We start from the raw sequence: 23,967 nt of genomic DNA, 5'->3' as shown, positions 1-23,967 counted from the left end.
TGTATGCATTGACTGAGTCATGACCCAAGATTGTTCAAACCAAGTTTCGTACAAACCCACACAGCTGATTGAGATATACACTTTTTACATGGATGGATAGGCTCAAAATTTGTAGGAGGAGTTGTGAGAAAAAAAAAAGATTTGAAAAATTTTCAAAATGGTGGAAAATAGTTCTAGGTTCAAACGGGTGTGGCTTCTTCTTCAGATTTGTCTGGACCCACAGAAGCCAGGAAAGAAAAAAAGTACTTCTGAGACTTTTACAGTTCAAACGTTATAGGCCAAAACATCAACTTTGTTGTTACGGCGCCACCATCTGACCAATCGGTATAATTCTTTTTTCTTTTCATCTGAGTAGTGGGGGAGATTTCCAACCTGTATGTCAAGTTTCAGAACTGTAGCTGTTACACTTTCTGAGAACCAGATGCTTTTAGGAAAGAATAATAATAAATAAGCCACACCCACTTTAATCAATCCCTACCAAGCATCAGCTGAGTCCTAACCCAAGACCGTGCAAACCAAATTTCGTACAAATCTATGCAGCCAATTGTGAAATCAATACTTTTAGCATGCATGGCACCCCCTAGAGATTAAACACAATGGACTTTAATATGTAAGCTTAGTGAAAACTCCTGAATATTTGCCTCAAACTTTAGGTTGATATCTCAACGCATTCATGAGTTATGGCAATTTTTTTCAAAATTACCTACTTTGATAATATGTGACTGCTTGTATAATGAAACTCTAAAAAATATCAAAAATCTGAAAAATTAACTCTTTCTGGTTTCGTCCAGAGATGTTCTGTACCAAATTTGGTGACGATTGTTCAAAAATTATAGGAGAAGTAGTGAAAAAACAGATTTTGGACAAAATTCAAAATGGCTGAAAATCTTTCTAGGCTCAAATGGGCATGGATTCCATCTTTAGTTTCAGCTGGGCCCACAGCAATCTTTTTTTTCCTGAGATTTACGGTTTAAAAGCTGTAGGCCAAAACAATTGGCCACTATATGGCCAATCGTTTTTGTTTTGGTTTTTTTGTCTGGGAAGTGAGTGAGATTTCCAAACCGTCCAAGTTTGGGAACTGTAGCTGTTACGGTTTCTGGAACCCAGATACTTTTAGGACAGAATGATAATAACAGTAAATAAGCCACGCCCACTTTAATTAATCATTACCAAATTTTATGCGTCAACTGAGTCATGACCCGAGATAGTGCACAATGAATTTCGTACAAATCCATAGTGTGGAAATTTCAGGCAAGTAGAAAAGAACAATTTCTCTCATTGACTACACAAACACGTGTCACTTATTCTTCCGTACAACAATCACAATTTGTGCAACATGGCTCTGCTCCAACCACCCTCCACCTAGCTCCACCCTGTCAACCTGGAAACCCCTTCTTAAAAGTTCGTGTCTACCTAACCCAGAACATCAACCGATTATGGTGAATTGTGCCCATATAGTCCTCTACATACGTCCCCCCCCAGAATTCACCATAATAATAAAAAAAAAAACGTGGAGGGGGGGCGGATGGCCTGGCCGCCACGGCTTCGCCGAACAGGTGCTGAGGCCAGGGTGCTTACAGGAGGGGCTTTAAGGACCCTGCAGCAGCATGGGGGTAGGGTGGGGGGTGGAGGAACCTTAGGGGCCTTGTTAGGGGGTGGGGGCAGGGTAGGAGGGTGCCCCCACCTTGGGGGCTGGGCAAGTCCAACAGGTCGGTTCAAGTCTAGGTGAGCTGGTTTGAGGTGATCCACCGAAATGTGCTCTGGCTTGTTGCTGACTTCCACGACAAAGTGCTTGTTCCTGGTCTCCAGGACGCGGAATGGCCCGTCATAGGGAGGCTGCAAGGGACATCGTGGGTGTCGTGGCAGATGAATACGTATTCTGCCGACTGCAGACTTGCGGGGATGTGGGACTGTGGAAGGTCGTGTTGTGAAGTGGGGACCAGTGCAGAAGCTCTGGCATTATCCAGGAGCGTGGTCCGTTGATGGGCTGCAGACCAGGGAGCTGTGGCATTGGGACGAAATCCCGTGGGACCTGCAGCGGCTGTTCGTAAACCAGTTCAGTGAATGAAGACTGGAGGTCTTCCTTAGGTGGTCCTGAGGCCCAGCATGACCCATGGGAGCCTGTCGACCAAGCTGCTATCCTTGAGGCTGGTCCGAAGAGTGGCCTTCATAGAGCAATGAAACCGCTCACACAACCCATTGGCCTGCAGGTGGTAAGCAGTGGTGTGCTGGAGCTTCAGCCCTATGCTCTCTGCGACTGTGTTCCAGAGCTCAGACGCAAACTGTGAGCCCTGGTCCGAGGAGAGGTCAGGTGGAGTGCTGAACCGGACGACCCATGTCCCGATGAATGCCCAGGCTATGTAGGTGGATGTTGTCGATGACAGTGGGATGGCTTCTGGTCATCAAGTGGTCCTGTCCACCATGATGAGGAGGTAAGTAAAACCGTGCACTGTTTTACTTACCTCCTGGGGCACGGTTTTACTTACCAGGAACTGTGCTGGGGGCTCTGGTGTGGTGGTGCACTTTAGAGCGCTGACACTCCATGCAGGTGTCAGTCCAGTCTCTCACGTCTTTTTTGAGCCTGTGCCAGACAAACTTAGCTGCCACTAGTCTTTGAGATGGCTTTTTGCCAGGGTGGGAGAGGCCATGGACAGCGTCAAAAATACGCCGCCTCCAACCAGTGGGAATGACGCGCTGAGGCCGACCCGTGGATACGTCGCACAGGAGCGTGGTGCCAGTGTAGTCGAAAGCCACGTCTTCTAAATGCAGCCCTGTGACAGCCATCCTGAAAGCCTGCACGTCCAGGTCGGCGGCCTGGTCAGCTGTCATGCGGGCATAGACAAGACCCAAGTGGATGGCCCCTGCAATGGCCTGGGAGAGGCAGTTGGCAACGAGGTTGGTTTTGCCAGCAACATGCTGCACGTCTGTGGTGAACTCTGAGATGTAGGAGAGCTGTCGTTGCTGGCGGGTGGACCACGGCTCAGCCATCTTGGCCATGGCGAACGTCAGTGGTTTATGGTCCACAAATTCCTTGAACTGGCGGTCCTCCAGCAGGGAACGGAAGTGCCAAATGGCGAGGTAGAAAGCGAGGAGCTCCCGATTGAAGGTGCTATTACTTCTGTTCGCTGGAGCGTAACTGCCGGCTGAAGAAAGCAAGCGGCTGCCAAGCACCATTCACCCACTGCTCGTGCACCACCCTGACTGCGTAGTCTGAAGTGTCTGTAGTAACAGCAATTGGAGGCTTGGGGGATGGGTGCGCTAGCATTGTTGCATCAGCCAGAGCAGCCTTAGTGTCCATAAACGTCTCGTCCCTCTCCGCAGACCAGTTCACAGTGTGTTCTGTGGCCTTGCCTTTCAGGGACTCATACAGGGGTCACATTAGTTGAGCAGCTCGGGGGATAAAGTGGTGGTAAAAGTTCACCATGCCGAGGAACTCCGGTAGGGACTTGACTGTGAGTGGTCGCGGTAAGTTCACAATGGTGTCCACCTTTGACGGGAGGGGTACCGCCCCGTCTTTGGTGACTCGTGTCCGAGGAAGTCGATGGTTGTCAGTCCAAACTGGCACTTGGCTGAATTGAAAATCAGCTCGTGCTGGCTGAGCCGCTCGAAAAGAGTCCGGAGGTGGAACAGGTGTTCCTCTTTGGAGGTGCTGGCAATGAGGATGTTGTCTAGATCGACAAAAACAAAATGCAGGTCCCATAGCACCGAATCCATGAGGTGCTGGAATGTCTGCGCAGCGTTCTTGAGGCCGAACAGCATGCGCAGGAACTCGAACAGTCCAAATGGGGTGATCACCACTGTTTTGGGGACATCCAGCACGCAGACGGGCACCTGATGGTATCCACAGACGAGGTCCACTTTGGAAAAGATGGCTTTTCCAGCCAGGTGGGTGGAAAAATCCTGGATGCGTGGGACTGGGTACCAGTCCGGTGTTGTCGTATTGTTGAGTCGGCGGTAATCGTAATCACCGCATGGGCGCCATCTGCCAGCAGGCTTTGGAACAATGTGGAGGGGTGAAGCCCACGGGCTCTTGGGAGGGGCGAATGATGCTGTTTCCCGTGGCGCTGAAACTGCATGGAGATCAGCACCGCTTGGCCTTAGGTCCAAACTTTGCGTGGTAAAAACACAGGCCTTGGTCCTGCCGCCGTTGAGGAGCTGCTGCTGCGGCGGCCACTGTTGTGTCTCCAGGCAGTGATGAAAATGTTTGGGCAGGAACAAATGCGGCCACGCAGTGCTGTTGACCAGCCAGGGAAAAAATTATCAGCCTCCTCGGCCAGAGCACGACAGTCAGTGATGGCGGTGTTGGCTAAAGCAGCCCATACCTGAGAAGGCAGCTGTCGCAGAAACAGTTGGATGAAGAGGAAGTCGGGCTCGTGCTCTCCCAGGAGATCCAGCATCCTGTCCATAAGTTCAGACGGCTTACTTACTGCCACAGAGATCTTGTAGAGAAAAGAGCTGGCTGGCCCACTCAGCGTCAGAAAGTTCAAAAGTTTTCAGCAGATGAGCCTTGGGTGTCTTGTATTTATCCTGCTGTGGAGGATTTTTGATGAGTTTCGCCACTCTGGTTGCTGTTGAACTGCCGAGAGCCGACACTACATAATAGTATTTTGTGGCGTCCACGGTGATTTCCCGCAGTGCGAACTGCTCTTCTGTCTGGGCGAACCAACGACTCCCAGCCTGAGAGAAACCGCATTAGCTGTCATGTTCACGAATAGTTGTCTCTGGAAACGTCCAGCAGACAAACGTCGGGTTTACCAATGTGGAAACTGCAGGAAAGTAGAGATGGACAATTTCTCTCATCTACTGCACAAACGCGTGTCATTATTTTTTCCGTACAACAAATCACAATCCGAGCAACGTGGCATTGCTCCAACAACCTTCCTCCTAGCCCCACCCTGTCAACCCGGAAACCCTTTCATAAAGGGCCCGTGTCTACCTAACCCTTGAACGTCAACTGATTATGGTGAATTGTGTCCATAGCCCGCTACAACAGCCAATTACGAGATATAAACTTTTTTTTTGCATTTGTGGCACCCCTAGATAAGAGGTTAAGCGCAATGCACTTTGATATGTATAATATATATTTTGATAAAATGTGATTGGTTTGTGTAATAAAACCATATGGAATATTAAAAATCTGAAAAATCAGCTCGTTACGACTTGGTCCACTAATGCTCTTTACCAAATTTGGGGACAATCGCTCAAAATTTGTAGGAGGAGTAGCGGGGGGGAGGGGGGGGGGACTTGGACAACATTCAAAATGCCAGAATTTTTTTTCTAAGCTCAAATGGGCGTGGCTTCTATCGTAACATTCGTCTGGACCCACAGAATCCTTTAAAAAAAAAATAATAATAATAATTTTGTTTCTGAGACTTATAGTTTAAATGTTATAGGCCAAAATGTAGGCTTTGTTGTTATAGCACCACCATTTGGCCAGCCGTTGTTTTTTTTTTTTTTTTTTTTGTCTGAGTAGTGGTTGAGATGGCAGCACGGTGGCGTGGTGGTGAGCATGGTCACCTCACAGCAAGAAGGTCCTGGGTTCGAGCCCCGGGGTAGTCCAACCTTGGGGGTCGTCCCGGGTCCTCCTCTGTGTGGGGTTTGCGCATTCTCCCCATGTAAGTGTGGGTTTCCTCCCACAGTCCAAAGGCATGTAGGTCAGGTGAATTGGCCGTACTAAATTGTCCCTAGGTGTGAATGTGTGTGTGTGTGTGTGTGTGTCAGCCCTGTGATGGCCTGGCGGCCTGTCCAGGGTGTCTCCGAGTCACCTGCTGCCCTGCTGGGATAGGCTCCAGCATCCCCACAACCCTGAGAGCAGGATAAGCGGTTTGGATAATGGATGGATGGATGGATGGATGGATGGATGGATGGATGGATGGATGGATGGATGGATGGATGGATGGATGGATGGATGGATGGATGGATGGTTGAGACTTCCTATCTATCTGCCAAGTTTGGGAACTGTAGCTCTTACGGTTTCTGAGACCCAGATACTTTTAGGGCAGAAGAAAAATAATAATAACACGAACAGATACAATAGGGTTCCAGCAGCTTTGATGCTTAGACCCCTAAATAGGAGTTGGAACTATATTTAGCCTTGGGCTGTAATAGCTGTTAATTAGTGTCATGCGTTGGCATTTAGTTCCCATGGAAACTGATTCAGAGGCACTTTGCCTCCAGACTGATATCAAACTTATTTTGATTTGAAAACTTGGTTAGAATAGATTTCCTCTGTACTCCCATTATAAACTCTTTGTGTCTTTAAATGCCTTAAGTCCATTTTCAGAACACACCACTCTTTTTTCTATGTTATATGGGTACATCCATTTGATGGCTTCGAGAGTATATTCTGGTGTACTCAAATTGAATCCATTCAAAAGAGGCGTTTTTTTAAGTTTTTATTCAGTTTCTTTAAGGAACATAAATAAAAATGAGAAAGTAAAAAAGACCAAAAAAATTAAGTAAAAAAATAAAATAAAATGCGGGTTGTTTTATACTAACATTGCTGTTTTAAGAGGAAGCCCCTTTATTTTGCCACTGTATTCTTACAACAAATTGAATTTTTTTTGAGGGGTTTTTTTTTTCCCCCTTGGCCAATTACTCTATTTTCTGAGCCGTCCTGGTCACTGCTCCACCTCCTCTGCCGAGCTGGGGAGGGCTGCAGACTACCGCGTGCCTCCTCTGATACATGTGAAGTCGCCAGCCGCTTCTTTTCACCTGACAGTTAGGAGTTTCACCAGGGGGACATAGCGCGTGGGAGGATCACGCTATTTCCCCCAGTTCCCCCCTCCCCCCCTCAAACAGGCACCCTGACCAACCACAGGAGGCGCCAGTGCAGTGACCAGGACACATACCCACACCCAGCTTCCCAACTGCAGACAGACCAATTGTGTCTGTCTGTAGGGACACCCGACCAAGCCAGAGGTAACACGGGGATTCGACTCAGCGATCCCCATGTTGGTAGGCAACGGAATAGGCCGCTATGCTACCCGGATGCTCCAAATGAATTGTATTCTTACAAAGAATTTGTTCTCTGCAATTTAACCCATCCTATTATATAGTAGGAGCAGTGGGCAGCTGCAGCTCCCAAGGACCAACTCCAGTTCTTCTTTCCATTGCCTTGGTCAGGGGCACAGGCAGGATAACTCTAACATGCATGTTAAGTGAGCATGTTTGCGTTGTCCATAATCTTCAGCCTATGCATGTGCAACAGTAATTTTTCTTACAATCAGTGATGGACTGGGATCAGAAACAGCCCTGTCATTTTCAACATATACTGGCCCGATGGCCCTATTTCCAAACCCAGCACCAACCTCAACTGTACTTTCAGCCAAGTAATACTAGACCTACTACTAGGCTTGTCACCATATATTCAGTATTACTGTAGCATAGGTAGAATAAACACAGGCTCAGTGTTTCCCCTAGAATTTTTTTAGCAGCGGTGCTGTTTTGCATGCTGTATGTCCACGAGCATGTGACACCGGTTCATATTCGCATGCGTCAGAAAAGATTAGTTTTTAGTGTTTTCCCTCAGTTTGCGGAAGACTTATGTGCACATATTTGGCGGAGGGATTGAGGGTCCTCCCACAAGAAATTTTAGTTTTCAATAAAAAAAATATGCCATTTCGCATCATTTTGAACCATTATTATTACCACATCTTGGTACAAAACGTTGGAAAAGCTAGAGCTAATAACAACACCCAAAAAGCTCAGAGTCAAAATTTGCGAAAGAAGTCCACTGGGTAAAAATTACAACCATTAGATTTGGAAAAAGTCATTTAGTTAGTTTTGATGCTCTTCACATTGATTTTACATTCATTCGATTTAGGTGGTACCCAAAATGGCTTGGGTGCTGCGCCTAAGCCTTATAATGGTAGGGAAAACACTGCTCTAGTCTATATTGTACATTTACTGCCAGATTGACAACTTCCTAACTTTTTCCTCTGCTCCGCTCGTGTCCATTGCATGTCTGTCCATCTTGGGAGAGAGATCTCACCTCTGTTACTCTCCCTGAGGATTCTTCGTATTGTTTCTCACTGTTAAAGGTTTTTTTTAGGGAGTTGTTCCTTATCCGATGCGAGGGTCTAAGGACAGGATGTTGTATTGCTGTAAAGCCCCTTAAGGCCAATTTGTAATATGTGATATTGGGCTATACCAATAGAATTGGCTTGACTTCACCTTCACTTTTCTGCCGCTTGCTCTCTCACATGCACTATGCACACACATTACGCACTGCCCTATTCCTTAAAGGAGCTATGCTACTCTTATAACAGTACCTTTCACATAGATATCCTTTCAAGAATGAGGAGAGGGAGGATTCTGGGATTTGATGCACTAGTCGATGACTATACACCACCCCCCCATAACAATTCATTCTGAACAGCCCAACTGGCCAATGGTCAGCCGCAGGCCTTCTGGCATTTTCCCAAATTCCAGATGGCCAGTCCCTCACTGCTTACAGCTGAGAAATCAATTTGACCAGCAGCCTGATGATGGTGATGATTTAGACCCACACCAAGCCTTCTCCTTACAATGCAAACTGCTGTGGAGCATCGCTAATGGAGGTAATATCCAATATAATTTAGCAGGAACAGAACATACAGCAGCAACAATTTGATTAAAATGTCTAGCATACTGATCTTAGTATTTTAATATTTAATATATTGTGTGTTTTCTACACCACTGCTCAAACGTAAGCTCTCTCAATTTTTTTTTCTCTGTTTGTCTTCATTTAGATGTATTGTTTATTTATAATAGTTCTAACAGTAGTGCGTTGTCCTCATCTACAGAACACCATTACTGTTTTTCTGGTATTGACTGTAACTTCAGTGATTTCATGGCTGCCACGTCCTGCCGAGTGCCTCCTCTGTTTCCTGACCAGGGCAGCATAATCAAAACAAGAGCAGTGAACAAGAGAGCTCAGCTTAACTGTCCCCCCACCAAGGCCCCCACAGTCAACAACAGTGTGAGAAGGTCACAGACTCACTGGGCCCCTGAGGGGAGGCTTGTTTGGATGTCTCACCTTGTAGCAGGGAGGTCGCTGTGGTAACAGTTTCTGGCACACCATCCTTGCTGTAAATGGACTGCAGGAACTCTGGGACACAATCGTTTTCATCGACTATGACAACACGCACCTGAGAGAGATGGAAGGAGACAGCGGACGAGAGATGGAAAGAGGAGAGAAAAAACACAAAGGGAAAAGGATGAGAAGGACAGTAAAACAGAGTAAGGGCAAAACCAGAAGAGAAGTCGAGGAGGTGGACACAAGAGATGAGTCTCAAGGAGAAAACAATGAAAGTAAAGAAGGGGGAGAAAAATGAAAACATGTTAAAAAGTATAGGAAGAAATGTCCCCAACACTTTCATTCACAGTTCCTTACTTGGACCATTTTGAAAGGAAGGGTTTATTTATAGACAGATGATTGCTCTCATATGAATGATTCATTAACACACACAGATAATTAGCTGTCATACAGCTACAATGACAACACTGACAAGTTTAGGTATTTAACAACAGAATGACTGACAACCTTGTAAACAGTGAGGGGCAAGGTAAAGAGGAGAAAATTCCAAATATGGTTCTTTCAACAAAAACTCCTGTGTGTGTGTGTGTGTGTGTGTGTGTGTGTGTGTGTGTGTGTGTGTGTGCATGTGTGAGCGAGAGAGAGAAAGCGAGAGAGAGAGAGAGAGAGAGAGAGAGAGAGAGAGAGAGAGAGAGAGAGAGAGAGAGAGAGAGAGAGAAACCAAAGTCTCAGAAACATGAAGCACTTTGGTATTAGAACATATTCTTTTTGATACCTTTGTTCCCATGCATTTTAAACGTTAAGTCTAATAGCCTTTTCCCACAGGCCAAAACACCCGCTAACGTCCGCCTTTATACACTGACCAAAGGTGGACATTAGCGGGTTTTTTTGGCCAGTGGGAAAAGGGTATAATAGATCATTATTAAGCTGTGATTTTATCCATTTTCCGCTATAAATACATAAAAATGTATACGCCATTTGTAAAAATCCAGTTATGTGTCTTATGAGTTGAATGTGAGCCTACAGCCACTGAGTCAGATTCTTTGTGCATGCAAACATAACAAAAACAGATTCTTATTGTGAGATTTAAATTCTGAAGGAGCACGTGCAGAAATAACAGGTTGCTTGGTCATGATGGAAGACAGTTACTATAAGCCCTAAACTAACAAAAAGCAGGGCATTGACATACAAGTAGGTAGGCCTGTGTGCATTATGTATGATGTGAGTGGTGCATGTGAGACACAGGGGAAAACTTCAGCCTCTCTGCCAAGCGTCCCCCCCACCACCACACACACACGCACGCACGCACGCACGCACGCACGCACGCACACACGCACGCACGCACGCACACACACACACACACACACACACTAATGCGCCAAGAGTGGTGCTCAAAAATTACTGAGACAAACAGAACTGTAGGTAAAATGAAATTCTGTAATATCAGTTAATCCTTCAGCAAAGATCAGCTCTGAAGTAAAGGACTATGAAATGAGATCTGACCGTGTCAACTCCCTGAGATGATTTGTGTGTCATTTGTGTGTATTAGTCATTGACTGTTTGTCAATCCACTTTTGTCTGTGTGTGTGTGTGTGTGTGTATGGGGGGGTTGTATTTGTATTTCTTTGTGTGCCAGGGTGTGTGCATTTGCTTACTGTACGTGTGTGTGTGTGTGTGTGTGTGAGAGAGATGGGGGAGAGGGAGAGGGGGGGAGAGAGAGAGAGAGGGAGAGACTACCTTTGCAGCATGGAATAGCGAGGTTAGCAATATGTCTGGATGTACAGTTATGTAAAATGCAAGGCTCTGATGAAAAAGAGTATTGGAAGAGAAGTGAGACCATGTCGGCTGTGATAAAGCACAATGGACACCCACACAGACAAACACACACACACCCCACACACACACACACGGGTAGCTGAATCATGTCTTAGGCTGGTTAGGCAACTAATGGTGCCGTGGAGCAATCACTCCTAGGGGGAGAAACCCGAAAACTACCTGCAAATTAAAGTCACGCTCACTGGTTCCAGTCCTCACAAATACACTACTGCTGTTCACTATTTTAGCAGAGGGAAATGAACGTGTCAGAATGAGAATGATATGAAAAGCAAAACAGAGAATAGCTACAAAAAGTGCAACTAAAGCATTTCTTAGCATGCCTAGCGCAGAACAGGTAACCAAAACTCCCACATACTCTCTCTACCAAACATTTCACTGGAAACTCAATAGGAAACTCTGTGGGTACATAATGCTCAAAAGAGACAATGGTGGAAATCACTTTGTGTGTGTGTTTAATATTACATTTTTATTTATTTATTTATTATTAGGGTTTTTTCCCATTTATTTTAATGTACAAAACCATGGCTAACCCACCAGTTCATTTCTTCTTTCTTTGATTCCCCCCTTCCTCCTTTTTCTCCCCAATTGTACTTGACCAATTACCCTACTCTTCACATCCGGCTTCCCACCCGCAGACACGGCCAATTGTGTCAGTAGAGATGCCCTACCAAGCCGGAGGTAACACGGGGATTCGAACCGCTGACCCCCATGTTGGTAGGCAACGGAATAGATCACTACGCTACCCGGGCGCCCCCCGCCAGTTCATTTCTGTTTTTCAGAAACCAACAAGATTTTTTTTTCTTTTGGAATTCAATAGAACCATATCTATTTGCTCAGGGTGTCTGGCAGCATGGACATCTTTTTTTCTGCCACAGGCAAAATTATCACCCTGCAGGTCTGTATTTCGTAATCAAAAAAAAAAAGTCCAAAGGACCTACATTGTTGTAGCGAACCCAGGCATGCAATTTGGATTATTCCAGAAACATTACGTGGTTTAATCTGACATTCTGCTTGTGTGTGCACAAGGGCACACTCACACACAAGTGGTCTCTTAATGACCACACATACAGTTGCCAAATTGAGATTAACCATACATGGTTATAAGATTCACACGGGACCACTTGACAACCTTCCCAGGCCATCGTCACTGTCGACCACAGGAAAAAGATCTAATCTCATCTAAACACAAGACAGAAACTCTAACCTCGCCATGTGATGGAGACAGGACAATGACTTGAACTGACCAATTCAAGCCTCATTGCCCCTCTCTCTCTCTCTCTCTCTCTCTCACTATCTCTCTCTCACTGTCATGTTGTAATCATGAATTAGTTTTGAACTTCACCGGAAAAAATTAGTTTTACTGGAGGCCTTCTACATCCTCCAATCTCTCTCTCTCTCGCGCACGCACGCACGCACGCACGCACGCACGCACACACGCACACACGCACACACACACACACACACACACACACACACACACACACACACACACACACAAACCCCCTCCTTGGAGCCTTTGCCAATTGCTGGTAATGTTATCGAAGGTCACACATTCTCTAGCATTCCTGGAAAGACTCCAATATAACATTCCCTAGTTCTGTACATGCCTCAATTAATGTGAATTAACTGTTTCACCATCTAGTAATCCAGTTAATATTACTCAGCAAACATTTTCGTGAAAAATAGTTCAACTCTCATATCTGTATGATTTAAAATGACCGAGTTATTAAAATTCAGATTTAATGCAGTTTGCTGTGTGACCACACTGCTACCTATTGACCGTTTTTGGTAAGAAAAGCGTCTGAATTATTGACATAGCCGAAGGATTTATGTATTTTTCTTTAAAATTAATAATTTAATGCATTGTGTAGTAATGATTTCAGCACTAATGTATTGTAGAATTGAAATGTAATCTACTGCCACTTAGTGTTTAGCTACAACCTCGAGAATTAAGGTTTTATTGTCTTTATTCTGTATTGACTTATATGATGGATGTTACGCAATTTCTAAACGTTTGCCCATAGATTTACATGTGTCAACACTGACGACAGAAATTAGTATCTAGGATAAATAAACAAACAGCCTTCAAATAAACTCCCCAGATAGGACATTGATACGATTATTCTGTTCATTTCAAGGTAAGACAGTCTTCCTGCTCAAACATGGAAACATGGGCATTCCTCCAAAAATCTGCGGATGTGTCATCTTTCATTTAACACCCACCTACAACTTTAAAAGTTGTTTATACATTGTGAGTGTTCTCTTCCCTTTATTGCTTACCTTGTTTTTTTCGTTTGTTTGTTGTTTTTTTTTGCTCACATTCAGGGATATGTACACCTACCTTGGATTTAAGACTTTCATTTTTGCTGTGTCCTCATTTTTTTCTCTCTCTCTCTTTGCATTTGGGCTTGTATTTTCAACTTCTGCTCAAGAAATTAAAAGCTCATCAAGCAAGCAACATTCAAAGATTGCAAGGAAGCCCAAAATATTAGTTTAGCCTCTGCAAGACAGTTTGCACTTACATTTTTGTTATCTTTTATTTTAACCTTTTGTTGCTATTTTGTGTATTGCAAACTTTTTTGTAACTTTTGTGGTTAGAGTAGGGCTCTTGCATTGGACCCTGTAACCTCTCTGTGAATGCACTGAGAACCGGAATACATAAACCAATTGTGTGTATTGCTTCCACATTACCTCCGCTAAGCTGAGCCTCTCCAGCGTGGATCCATTCTCAAAGTTAAACCTCTGAACCAACTCCTTCAAAGCGCTTCTCCCCAAGAATACCAAGCTTGCTTTAATACGCCCGATGCCCTTTGGAAAAGCCTGCTACAACCTTAGCCATCTATCACTGCAGAAACAATGATTCTCTTCCGTCACCACAGCAACCTGAAATCCACTGAGTCTGCTTCAACATGCTCGAGGCTCTTTGGAAAAGCCTGACTACATCCTCAACCGTCCATCCCGCAGAAACAAGTAGAACCAAATCATCTTCCATGCATTCTACGTACGAGAACTGATGCAACAAAATTGTCTTTTTTTTCCCAATTGGCTTTATCATCCCCCCCCCTTGTGTTCAGATTCATTTCTGATTTTGCTTATCTCCAAATTAATTCATGTTTCATTCTGTCGGCAACAACTGGTTAGTTTAATGCCCCTTCATTCATCCATGCCTTTATATATTTCCCCAATTCTTTCAGCCATGCATGTTTAATTTCTTTCACCGCTTGCTCCAACTGTATATATCAGGAATCAAGAATCAGGGACATTTGTCATTTCATTTCATGCACTTGCGTACATGAAATTAAACTAAATATTGTTTCCCTCAGCCCACAGCAGTGCAACACAAAGACAAAAACACATACCTAAACTGCAGAAAAAAACAAAAACAAAAATCTACAAAACTACAAAAACATATATCCAATGTCCATCCATCCATTATCCAAACCGCTTATCCTACTCAGGGTCGCGGGGATGCTGGAGCTATTCCCAGCAGTCATTGGGCAGCATGCAGGGAGACACCCTGGACAGGCCGCCAGTCCATCACAGGGCTGAAAAATTTTTTTTTTTTAATTCAGAGGTGCACGTAACTTTTTTGGTCTGGTTCTCAAGGGAGCACCTGGAGATGTTGCTTGATACTCCGTCTTTATACAGTAGTTATTCTACAAGCTGTCATCATCGCTACCCTCCTGACTGCTTTCTTCACTGTCTTCATCTCTTTCAAACATGGCAGATGAAGATGTAGGCCTACTTCTTTCTCCCTGGTTGAGTCTGCAATTAGCTGTTTGCATCCATAAGTCAACAGCTGGATTTGGGTCAAAAGTCTCTGTTGTCATCTTAGAAGTGGATGTGCACCAGGGATGAGAGGTGAGAGTCTGACAGGCAGGATCTGTTTGCTTTTTATAATACTGAGATGTGAAAATCCCCTCTATCATCCAGCACTGTTCAAGGGCAGTGTAAGGGGCAACAGAAGGACTTTTTGAATGTTGGAGTAACTATCTGGATTACTTATCTTCACTGTGTTGACCAAGTCATACAGAGGAGGCTGCCAAATGTTTTGCTGCTTGCTTTAAACACATCCATTCTCTTACAGTGGAGCCTCTGTCAACAGAGAAGCTGGCCTCATATTTTTGGAGGATGTTAGTAAGTGTTGTGTCGCCAAAACTGTGGAGGTCTTGCATTTCTTGAGGCCAAGTTGAAGGATCAAAAATTTAAAAAAATTGATCACATGACTTAAGGTATTCATATCTGCTTTGAAACTCATGAATTAGACCTCTGAATACATCAGACTTGTCCCTGAGTACATCAGCCTTGTCTCAGCATTTGAAACAGTCTCTTTCCTGTACTTGCCTTCACTGTCAACCAATAGTGTCAGCTGTCCAGCAGCTATCATGAGCTCATCTTTGCATTCACCAATAGTCAATTTATCCTGCTGGAACCTGAGGGAGATGAACTGTAAAATGTTTCCAGTGTCAAGCATGCTGGCTAGGAAACACTGAAAATGCTCTGTGCAGATATGTTTTAGGTCACTGTCACTTGAATTTGAATGGCAGGTAATAGCCTCCATATTTTCAACAGTCTCTTGCCTCCATGCAGACCATCTGATACCATTCTCATCACATATCTTCTTTAGTTGTTCTGTTATTTTTGCATCCCCTCTCTGTAAATACAATCTCAGCAACTTGACAACGGAGTGATTAAATGTCTCACAGTATGGTACCATGCAATCAGCTGACTTTGTGCAGTTCTCGAGGGTGTGGGTAGTATACAGAATATGCACCAGGTCTGTCAACCTGATCGCCACAATCTGATGCAATTTGGGAAGCACCCCATTGTAAACGCCAATGGTGACTACTGCTTCGTCTGTACACACTGAGACCAACTTTGTCTTCCACTGATCCCCTAAACCACAAGTATGGAAAAACTGCTCCAGTCTGTTCACTATGTCCTGTGTCACTCAGTTCACACCCAAATTAATTAGTCCAAGGAAATCTGAGGTAAACTCTCTGTAGCTAGACGCAGACACAATGTACACAATTTCCTGCTCCACTTGTGTTATATCTTCTAATCCATCAAAGAGCACACCCCAAAATTCAACTGCCTTCAAATTTTCACTCAGTTCTAAACTGTCTGTTTGTGCTATGCTCTGTATGATGTGGGTCCCCCCTTCTCATGAATGATATGCACTCCCGACATTAACTCCAAGCCTCTTGAAAAGCGCAATATCCTCCTCATATGAACATATCGGGCATGCATGCTTCGCTTTGTCAAAGGCAAACGGAAAGAAAAAAATCACACAGTGCTTGATGCTGTTTTTCATTCAGTTTGTCCCGCCACATATCAGGAGGGTGAGTGGATTTCTGATCGTGGTTGCAGCTGATATCAATAGCCTGCACTATTTTCATGTGCACTTTACTCTTCTCGTGCTTTTCCAAAGCTGGATGACTGAAGTTTTTTTGTTCCTATATAAAAGGTGATACTTTTATCTACGAGATTGAGATTTCCACGGTGTATTTTGCACCACATCTCTGTGCGATCATCATCCGTTTGGAGCCAGGCTACTTCCTGCAGCCACTTTTCCACGAAGACACATTTTTTTAAGTACAGGTTCAGTCTGGCATTTCTTTGGAGATAGTGCAACACCAAAGTAATGACTTAATGTAGCTTGCTTCTTGGACTTTTTAATGAATGGACGAAAAGCCTAAAACCAAAGAAAAAATGTAATGTTAAGCTAGTTGTAATGTAACTATTTGCTGGAGCTCAAAGTTTAACAGTTAACCTTGGGAAAAAAACATCCACTTAATCAAGAACGAAGGCTAAAAGTTGCACAATTAACAGCTGATTATTAAAATTGATACATTTGTCATAATGACGTTCTTACCAGTGATATATGCAGAAAATACTGTTGTTTCAGTAAGTAATTGTGTCCCAAAACTGATGGTATGCAAAAGCGCCTCTTTTGGTATTATCTGTTGCGCATCATTTATTTATTTTTTGGATCCCCCCCTTTTTCTCCCCAATTGTACTTGGCCAATTATCCCACTCTTCAGAGGCATCCCAGTCACTGCTCCACCTCCTCTGCCAATCCAGGGAGGACTGCAGACTACCACATGCCTCCTCCGATACATGAGGAGTTGTCAGCCGCTTCTTTTCACCTGACAGTGAGGAGTTTCACCAGGGGGATGTAGTGCGTGGGAGGATCATGCTATTCCCCCCAGTTCCCCCCCCCCGACCAGGCAACCAGAGGGGGCGCTAGTGCAGCGACCAGGACACATACCCCCATCCAGCTTCCCACTCGCAGACACGGCCAATTGTGTCTGTACGGACATGCGACCAAGCCGGAGGCAACATGGAGATTCGAACCGGCGATCCCCATGTTGGTAGGCAACGGAATAGACTGCTACACTACCCAGACACCCGCATTATTTATTTTGATCATGCATGCACACCTGCGCACCAGTTATGTGCACCTCTGTATGTATCCAACATATCAACAAAAAAAACAAAAAAATCACTGTCCAAGAGAGCGAATGCCAGCCAACATGACTGTCGGAACTGCCAGTCTGCATGGGCTACCAGTTAGCTTAGTCTGCCCTGCTTCCGCATCTGACAAACTGCCCTCGGTGCTTCCTCTTTGGCCGCAACTTTGGGAAGGGCCATGGACCTTGGGCCCACCGGACGCAGCAGACCAGGCTCCCTCAGCCGATCCAATGGCAGCTCTCCCAGCCAGACACCCTCAACACATCTCCCCGCACTCCACACGATGACACCAAAAACACAGTCAACACCAGGCGAGGTCACCACCACACCGCCCTTGGTGTTATCGGAACTGCCGGTGTACATGGGTTAGCATTTAGCTTAGCCTGCCCTGCTTCTGTGTCCTGTCAGACTGCTTTCGATGCTTCCTCTTAGGGCGCAACTCTGGGCAGGGCCGTGGTCCCTGGGCCCACAGGATACACCAGATCAAGCTCTCCCAGCCATCAAACGAGGACAACTTAGATGCAGACAAGAACAAAGACACTGTGTGGATGGTACTGGGTGAGGCCGCTGCAAATGTTAATTTTGTGCCGCCATCTTCCCACAGCAGTACTGGGCGAGGCTGCTGCAAACATGAGTTCATGCCTCCATCTTCCCGCACCAGAACCGAGAAGATGGAATATATGTATATACGCTCATTTAGCCCATTAGTTAGTCAGTAAATATTCCCATCTATAGCAAGCCGGTGTTGTGTGTATTTTCTTCTTCTGAGAGGTGACGTAATTACTATCTTTATTTGTGTTGTGTGTTTCTTTGGAGATGAGATACAGGTCCCTGAACTGAGAGTTCACAAGATTCAGATCTGTGACTGATTATTTTGGTTTACCTTATTTTCTCTCCTTTGGAAAGTGGTGCTCCAATTTTCAATGAATTCAAAATTTAAATTATAGTGTAGTTATGCTACACTGTATTTGTCCGTGAATGTTCTCATTCATCCAGGTCATGGTTCTCCAAAGGAATTGAATCGAGTGCAACTGGACTTGGTATATATCCGTGAAGACGTTTCGCCTCTCATCCAAGAGGCGTTGTCAGTTCGTGCCTTTCTGACTAGACCAAGCTAGTCTGACTGGCTGGTGATGAAACTCAGATATTCATCCTCTTTGGAGTCGTTATCAAAGCTATTGATGTCCATGGCTCTTTGTGTTCCGATGTTTAGCAATGCCCGTCATTATCAGAGGTATTGATATACGTGGCTCTTTTATGTTCCGATGTTTAGATTGCTTTTTTGGGTGTGTGGTACACGATCTTTGGGATGAACCAGTCTTTTTCGGAGTGTTTGAAGTATACCGGGATGCAGTGTTTCTTAAAAATTCTCCTGAGTTTCTCGGAGACCCCAGAAACATACGGGATGACTATGTTATTGCTTATGTTTCTTTTCTCCTCCTCACTCACCCAGTTAGTCTTTTTGGAACGCAATCTGGTGTATGCTGTACAATGCAATGAGGATTGCACTGACCTATACATAGGAGAAACCAAACAACCACTACACAAACGGATGGCCCAACACAGAAGGCCAAACTCCTCAGGACAAGAATCAGCAGTTTATCTACACCTAAAGGAGAAGAAACACTCCTTCGAGGACAGCAACGTACACATTTTGGACAGGGATGGTTTAAAAGAGGGGTGAAGGAAGCCATCTATGCGAAACTGGAAAAACCATCCTTCAACAGAGGAGGAGGTCTGCGACACCACCTATCTCCCACTTACAATGCCGTCCTTTCATCTCTACCCAGGAGACTCAAGAAGCTTAGCCTCCAAGAACAATAGTCGGTCACTAACGGCTCCAATGACTCATGACCATTGAATGGAGCACTAACGAAGTCGAAACTAACACCCCCAACGACCGTCGCTGCTTAACATTGGATCACAAAGAGCCACGCATATCAATACCTCTGATCACGACGGGCGTTGCTAAACATCGGATCACAAAGAGCCACGCATATCAATACCTCTGATAACGACGGGCGTTGCTAAACATCGGATCACAAAGAGCCACGCATATCAATACCTCTGATAACGACGGGCGTTGGTAAACATTGTAACACAAAGAGCCATGGACATCATTAGCTCTGATAATGACTCCAAAGAGGATAAATATCTGAATTTCATTACCAGCCAGTCAGACTAGCTTGGTCTAGTCAGAAAGGCACGAACTGATGACGCCTCTTGGATGAGAGGCGAAACGTCTTCACGGATATATACCAAGTCCAGTTGCACTCGACTCAATTCCTTTGGATACACTGTATTTCTACCAAAAATAAATAAATAGGCTTTCAAGTCTACGGTGTGCATCCTTCCTAGTCATCATCTGTACTATGTACTGTTGGTATAAAGAAACAAAACATGAGCCTTGTGGCCACAGAAACTTCCTTTATTCTCTGCAGTATTGTTATTTGGCCTAACAGGCAGAAGAAGCTGGTTTGTGGTTGTATTAAAGCTGATCTCGGGCAAAGTGCATCTTGGGTAGAGGTTCACAAACAACATGTGGACATGTACACATTTTCCACTGCTGATACACAAGGGAACACATTAAGTATTTGCCAATAACAACTATAGGTGAAAACTTTTACTAGGGGTTAATATGAGGGAGGATGCAAGGGGATGACAGCCCCACCCCCCCACTCACTGTTAAACAAATTGACAAAAACCAACCATTGTACAATTGCCCCACCCTTTTTTTCCCCTTCCTCTGAGTTCTCAAATAGTTTTTAAAACACTTGTTATAAGAAAATATTTCATGGTTAAGAGTATGCAGAAGAAGTAAGGTGCAATGCAGCAGGCAGCTAATTTCTGACAATGCATTAAAAGTTGAGAACATGGCTCCCATTGTTTACATCTTTCAATACATTTTTTATAGAAACACCTTTTGCTTTGATAACAGCAGGACATCTGTTTTGATAAGTCTCCGTCAAATCTGCGTTGAGGATTTTCCCCAAGTTTTTCCCCTTTGCAGAAGAGCTCGGCCTCCATTCAAATTGCAAGAGGACCCTCTATGCCCCCTCTTCTATAGATGAGTTCACATGATTCAGGTCCAAACTCTGAATGGGCATTTACAGGAGACTGATCTTCCCTTTCCCATTTGGCTGATTTGGCCAATGTGTGCTAGAATACTGTCAATGTTGAAAGATGAGGCTCCTTTCATTTTGCAGATTTGCAGAGTAACAGATCATTCAAGTCGGTGCCCTGGACGTCAGCCAAAATGTGTTGCCACTACTTCTTTTGTTTGTGTTTGATTGTTATTGTGGTTTTCAGTGACCAAAGTGGAATCTCGTTTACCAAAGAGAAACTCCTAAAGGTTAGACAGAGAGTAGCCCCTGAACTTGACACTACTTTTTCCTTAACTGGCAATTTATCAATATCTTGATTAAAAGGCATAACAGATCTGTCCCAGGTGGTGAGACACAATAGGAGAGGAAACGGCTCTGAGGACCCACTGCACTTTTGGGACAGGATTATACAAGCCTCACTCTCTCCACAATCTTTGCTCTCAGTTTTCGGCTCCCTGCGCAACACACTATGTGATCTACAAATACTGATGGAGATAAAATATTACTCTCTCATCTGCTTTTTGTTACACTTTCGCTTTGTGAGACAATTCGGCATTACATGGTATAGCTTCCTGACTTTTAACTTTACAAGGACACGGAGGCAGAGCCTTGGAAAGAGGGGGTGGAACCTGCTTCTGTATTAAAAAAGGCTGGTAAAATGATTTGACATCATGTGCTCTTCACATCATGTTGCCCTGTACTGGATTAATTTTTCATTAACTGTAAAATCTGCTCCTCTCCCTGGGAATTTTCTTCTTTTTACTCTACTTGGCATTGACATCCCACAACAAGCCTGGGTGTGAAATGCAAAGTGCAGAACAAAACACCAAGGTGATGGGGATGACCGCAATTCTTAAGTCAATTACCTTGAGAAAATATGTACAGATTTAAACGCAAATGTCATGAGACTCACAAGAAAATCCACAAATATAAAGAAAAAAAAACCCATTTGCATGTCTACCTTTACTGCATACACGGGGCACAAAACCCCTTTGTACAGTACATGTTGATTTTTTTTTTTTTGGTGAAAAAAACAGTATAAAAGTAATTATTTTTAATCTTAATGGAACTGAATTTATTCAGGGCTATACAATATACATTTTGTAAATGGTTTCATATAATTATATGTATTGGTTTGTAATGAGCAAGGATTTGGCTTTGTTGATAACTGGCCTTCTTTCTCGGCCTGCCCTTACCTGCTGAGAGCAGACGGTATTCACCCTACTGGGGACGGCGCCGCTCTTTTGTCTAGCAATATAGATAACTGTCTATGTTTAGTCTGACACTAGGGACTTATAATTCAGCAGGTTGCAATTGATTAGAGAGCCTGTTTGGTTTAAATCTAGTGCAGATGTGGAGTCAACTAGTTTAATTAATGTGTTTAACAGGGAACTTCTCAGAGTGTAAGTAATCAAACTGATAGCTTGATCTATAACACTGAGACCATCTCCCTACCCTGCTGTGTTGCTTCCAAGCTCTCCTCTCCTAAATGCGAATCACAATAATCTAATAATTGATTCCTACCACTGGTGGTGGTGAAATATGCAATGAAGTACCTAATAATCTACAGACGCAAACATCTAATGTTATCAAAAGTGTGACCACATATCGTCCAAAGCATTGGTAGTCAAAATTGTTAACAAGGTGTCTAATTCCAATTAATATTTCACCTATTGGTAGCTCTAAAGATCTGCCTACTACTGACCACTTCCACAAGATGCTTAAATTTGGTTTCATAAATATAAGATCATTGTCTACCAAAGCCTTACTAATAAATGATCTGATTCTTGAACATAGTTTCGATATGATTGGGTTATGTGAAACATGGCTGAAACAAAATGTTTTCCTTCCCTTAAATGAAGCTTCCCCCACCTGACTATACATATGCCCATGTAGCTCAGGCAAATAAAAAAAGTGGGGGTGTTGCCTTAATATATAAATCTATTTTCAATCTGACTTAGAGACTTGAATAAAAAATTCCAGTCTTTTGAGGCTCTTGTTCTTGGTCCATCTCCCTCAGCCATGTATAGACTTGGCTCAGTCCACGTTGTGATACTCTATCAATCTCCTGTCTGTTACTCACTATTTCTTGAAGAATTTTGAGAATTTGTCTCAGGTCCTGGTACTCATTCTGATGAGATTCTAAGTCTTGGTGATTTCAATATTCATCTGAATAAGGCTGCTGATCCTATAAGTAAAGCCTTTCTGGTGCTTGTTAATACTTTTAGGTTTGCTCAGTTTGTTCAAGAGTTGACTCAATGCAGTGGTAACACCCTTGATTTGGTTTTATCTAAAGGAATAGCTGTTTCTGATCTGAATGTCTTGCCAACCATATATGCTGTGTCAGATCATTTTCTCATCAAATCTCAAGTATTATTGGCCTGTCCAGTTAATGTTAACATTGATTAGCAAAGAGGAAGTGAGGGCAGTTATGAAGAGGGTGAAGACGGGAAAGGCAGTTGGTCCTGATGACATACTTGTGGAGGTATGGAGATGTTAGGAGAGATGGCAGTGGGGTTTTTAACTAGATTGTTTAACACAATCTTGGAAAGTGAGAGGATGCCTGAGGAGTGGAGAAGAAGCATACTGGTACCGATTTTCAAGAACAAGGGCGATGTGCAGAACTGTAGCAACTACAGAGGTATAAAGTTGATCAGCCACAGCATGAAGATATGGGAAAGAGTAATAGAAGCTAGGTTAAGAGAAGTGGTAACGATCAGTGAGCAGCAGTATGGTTTCATGCCACAAAAGGGCACCACATATGTGATGTTTGCTTTGAGAATGTTAGGGCTCGGTCTGTTGACCAACCTGGCAACCAGCAATGAGAGCGGGGGAGGGGCGCGTCTGAAACACCTGCAGCCTATCTACTCGTTAACCACTCTAGTATAAGTTTGTTTGCTTTCCAGAACTCGTCGCGAGTTCGTCCTGAACAGTCCCGTGAGTAAATTCTTCGTCTCGAGTTTTGTGACATTTCTGTGTCTCCCGGTGGAGTACAGATTGTAGTATTCTCCGTGTTTTTGCTTGTTTGATTATTCCCTTGTGTCAGTTCTCCTTGAGAGCTTGTTCGGATAAGAACTCTCTTTGTGTTTTCCCCATTGGATTTTCCCATCGTGATTTTCTAGTTGAGATCAAGTTTTTGATATTCTAATTTCTCCTCTCTCACTGTGGATCTTATTACTCGGTTGGACTTCTACCATTAAAGGAGCAGTTTGTGTTTTTTCCCCTTTCGGACTTTAAAGGAGCAGTTTGTGTTTTTTCCCTTTCGGACTTTAAAGGAGCAGTTTACGTTTTTTCCCTTTCGGACTTTAAAGGAGCAGTTTACTTTTTTTCCTTTTCGGATTAAGGGGGCAGTTTACGTTTTCCCATTTTTAAGAAGCTATTCTCAAGTTCCGCCTGAAGCGCCTCCCCCTTCTGTCCAGGCCCGGCCGGCTCTCCTCTACGAGTCCTGCCAGGTTGGTGCTTTACTTTGTCTTGTGTTGTCGCTATTGGGTTCGTTCTACAAACCTTAACAGAGAATGTCGATTGAGAAGTATA

General features: G+C 44.0%; 1 protein-coding gene across 1 annotated transcript in view; it reads right to left on the bottom strand.

Annotated features, from left to right (window-relative positions):
* Window positions 1–23,967, bottom strand: part of si:ch211-186j3.6 (neural-cadherin) — a 666,499-nt gene that overhangs the window by 429,987 nt on the left and 212,545 nt on the right. Inside the window, 1 exon segment of the mRNA XM_056278708.1 lies at window positions 9,020–9,131. Within this exon segment, the coding sequence (XP_056134683.1) occupies window positions 9,020–9,131 (112 nt within the window).

Source organism: Lampris incognitus, chromosome 4 (assembly GCF_029633865.1).
Source record: "Lampris incognitus isolate fLamInc1 chromosome 4, fLamInc1.hap2, whole genome shotgun sequence".
In the NCBI taxonomy this organism is placed as follows: domain Eukaryota; kingdom Metazoa; phylum Chordata; class Actinopteri; order Lampriformes; family Lampridae; genus Lampris; species Lampris incognitus.
The sequence above is the reverse complement of the archived record's forward strand: the minus strand, read 5'-3'. Positions and strand labels throughout refer to the sequence as shown.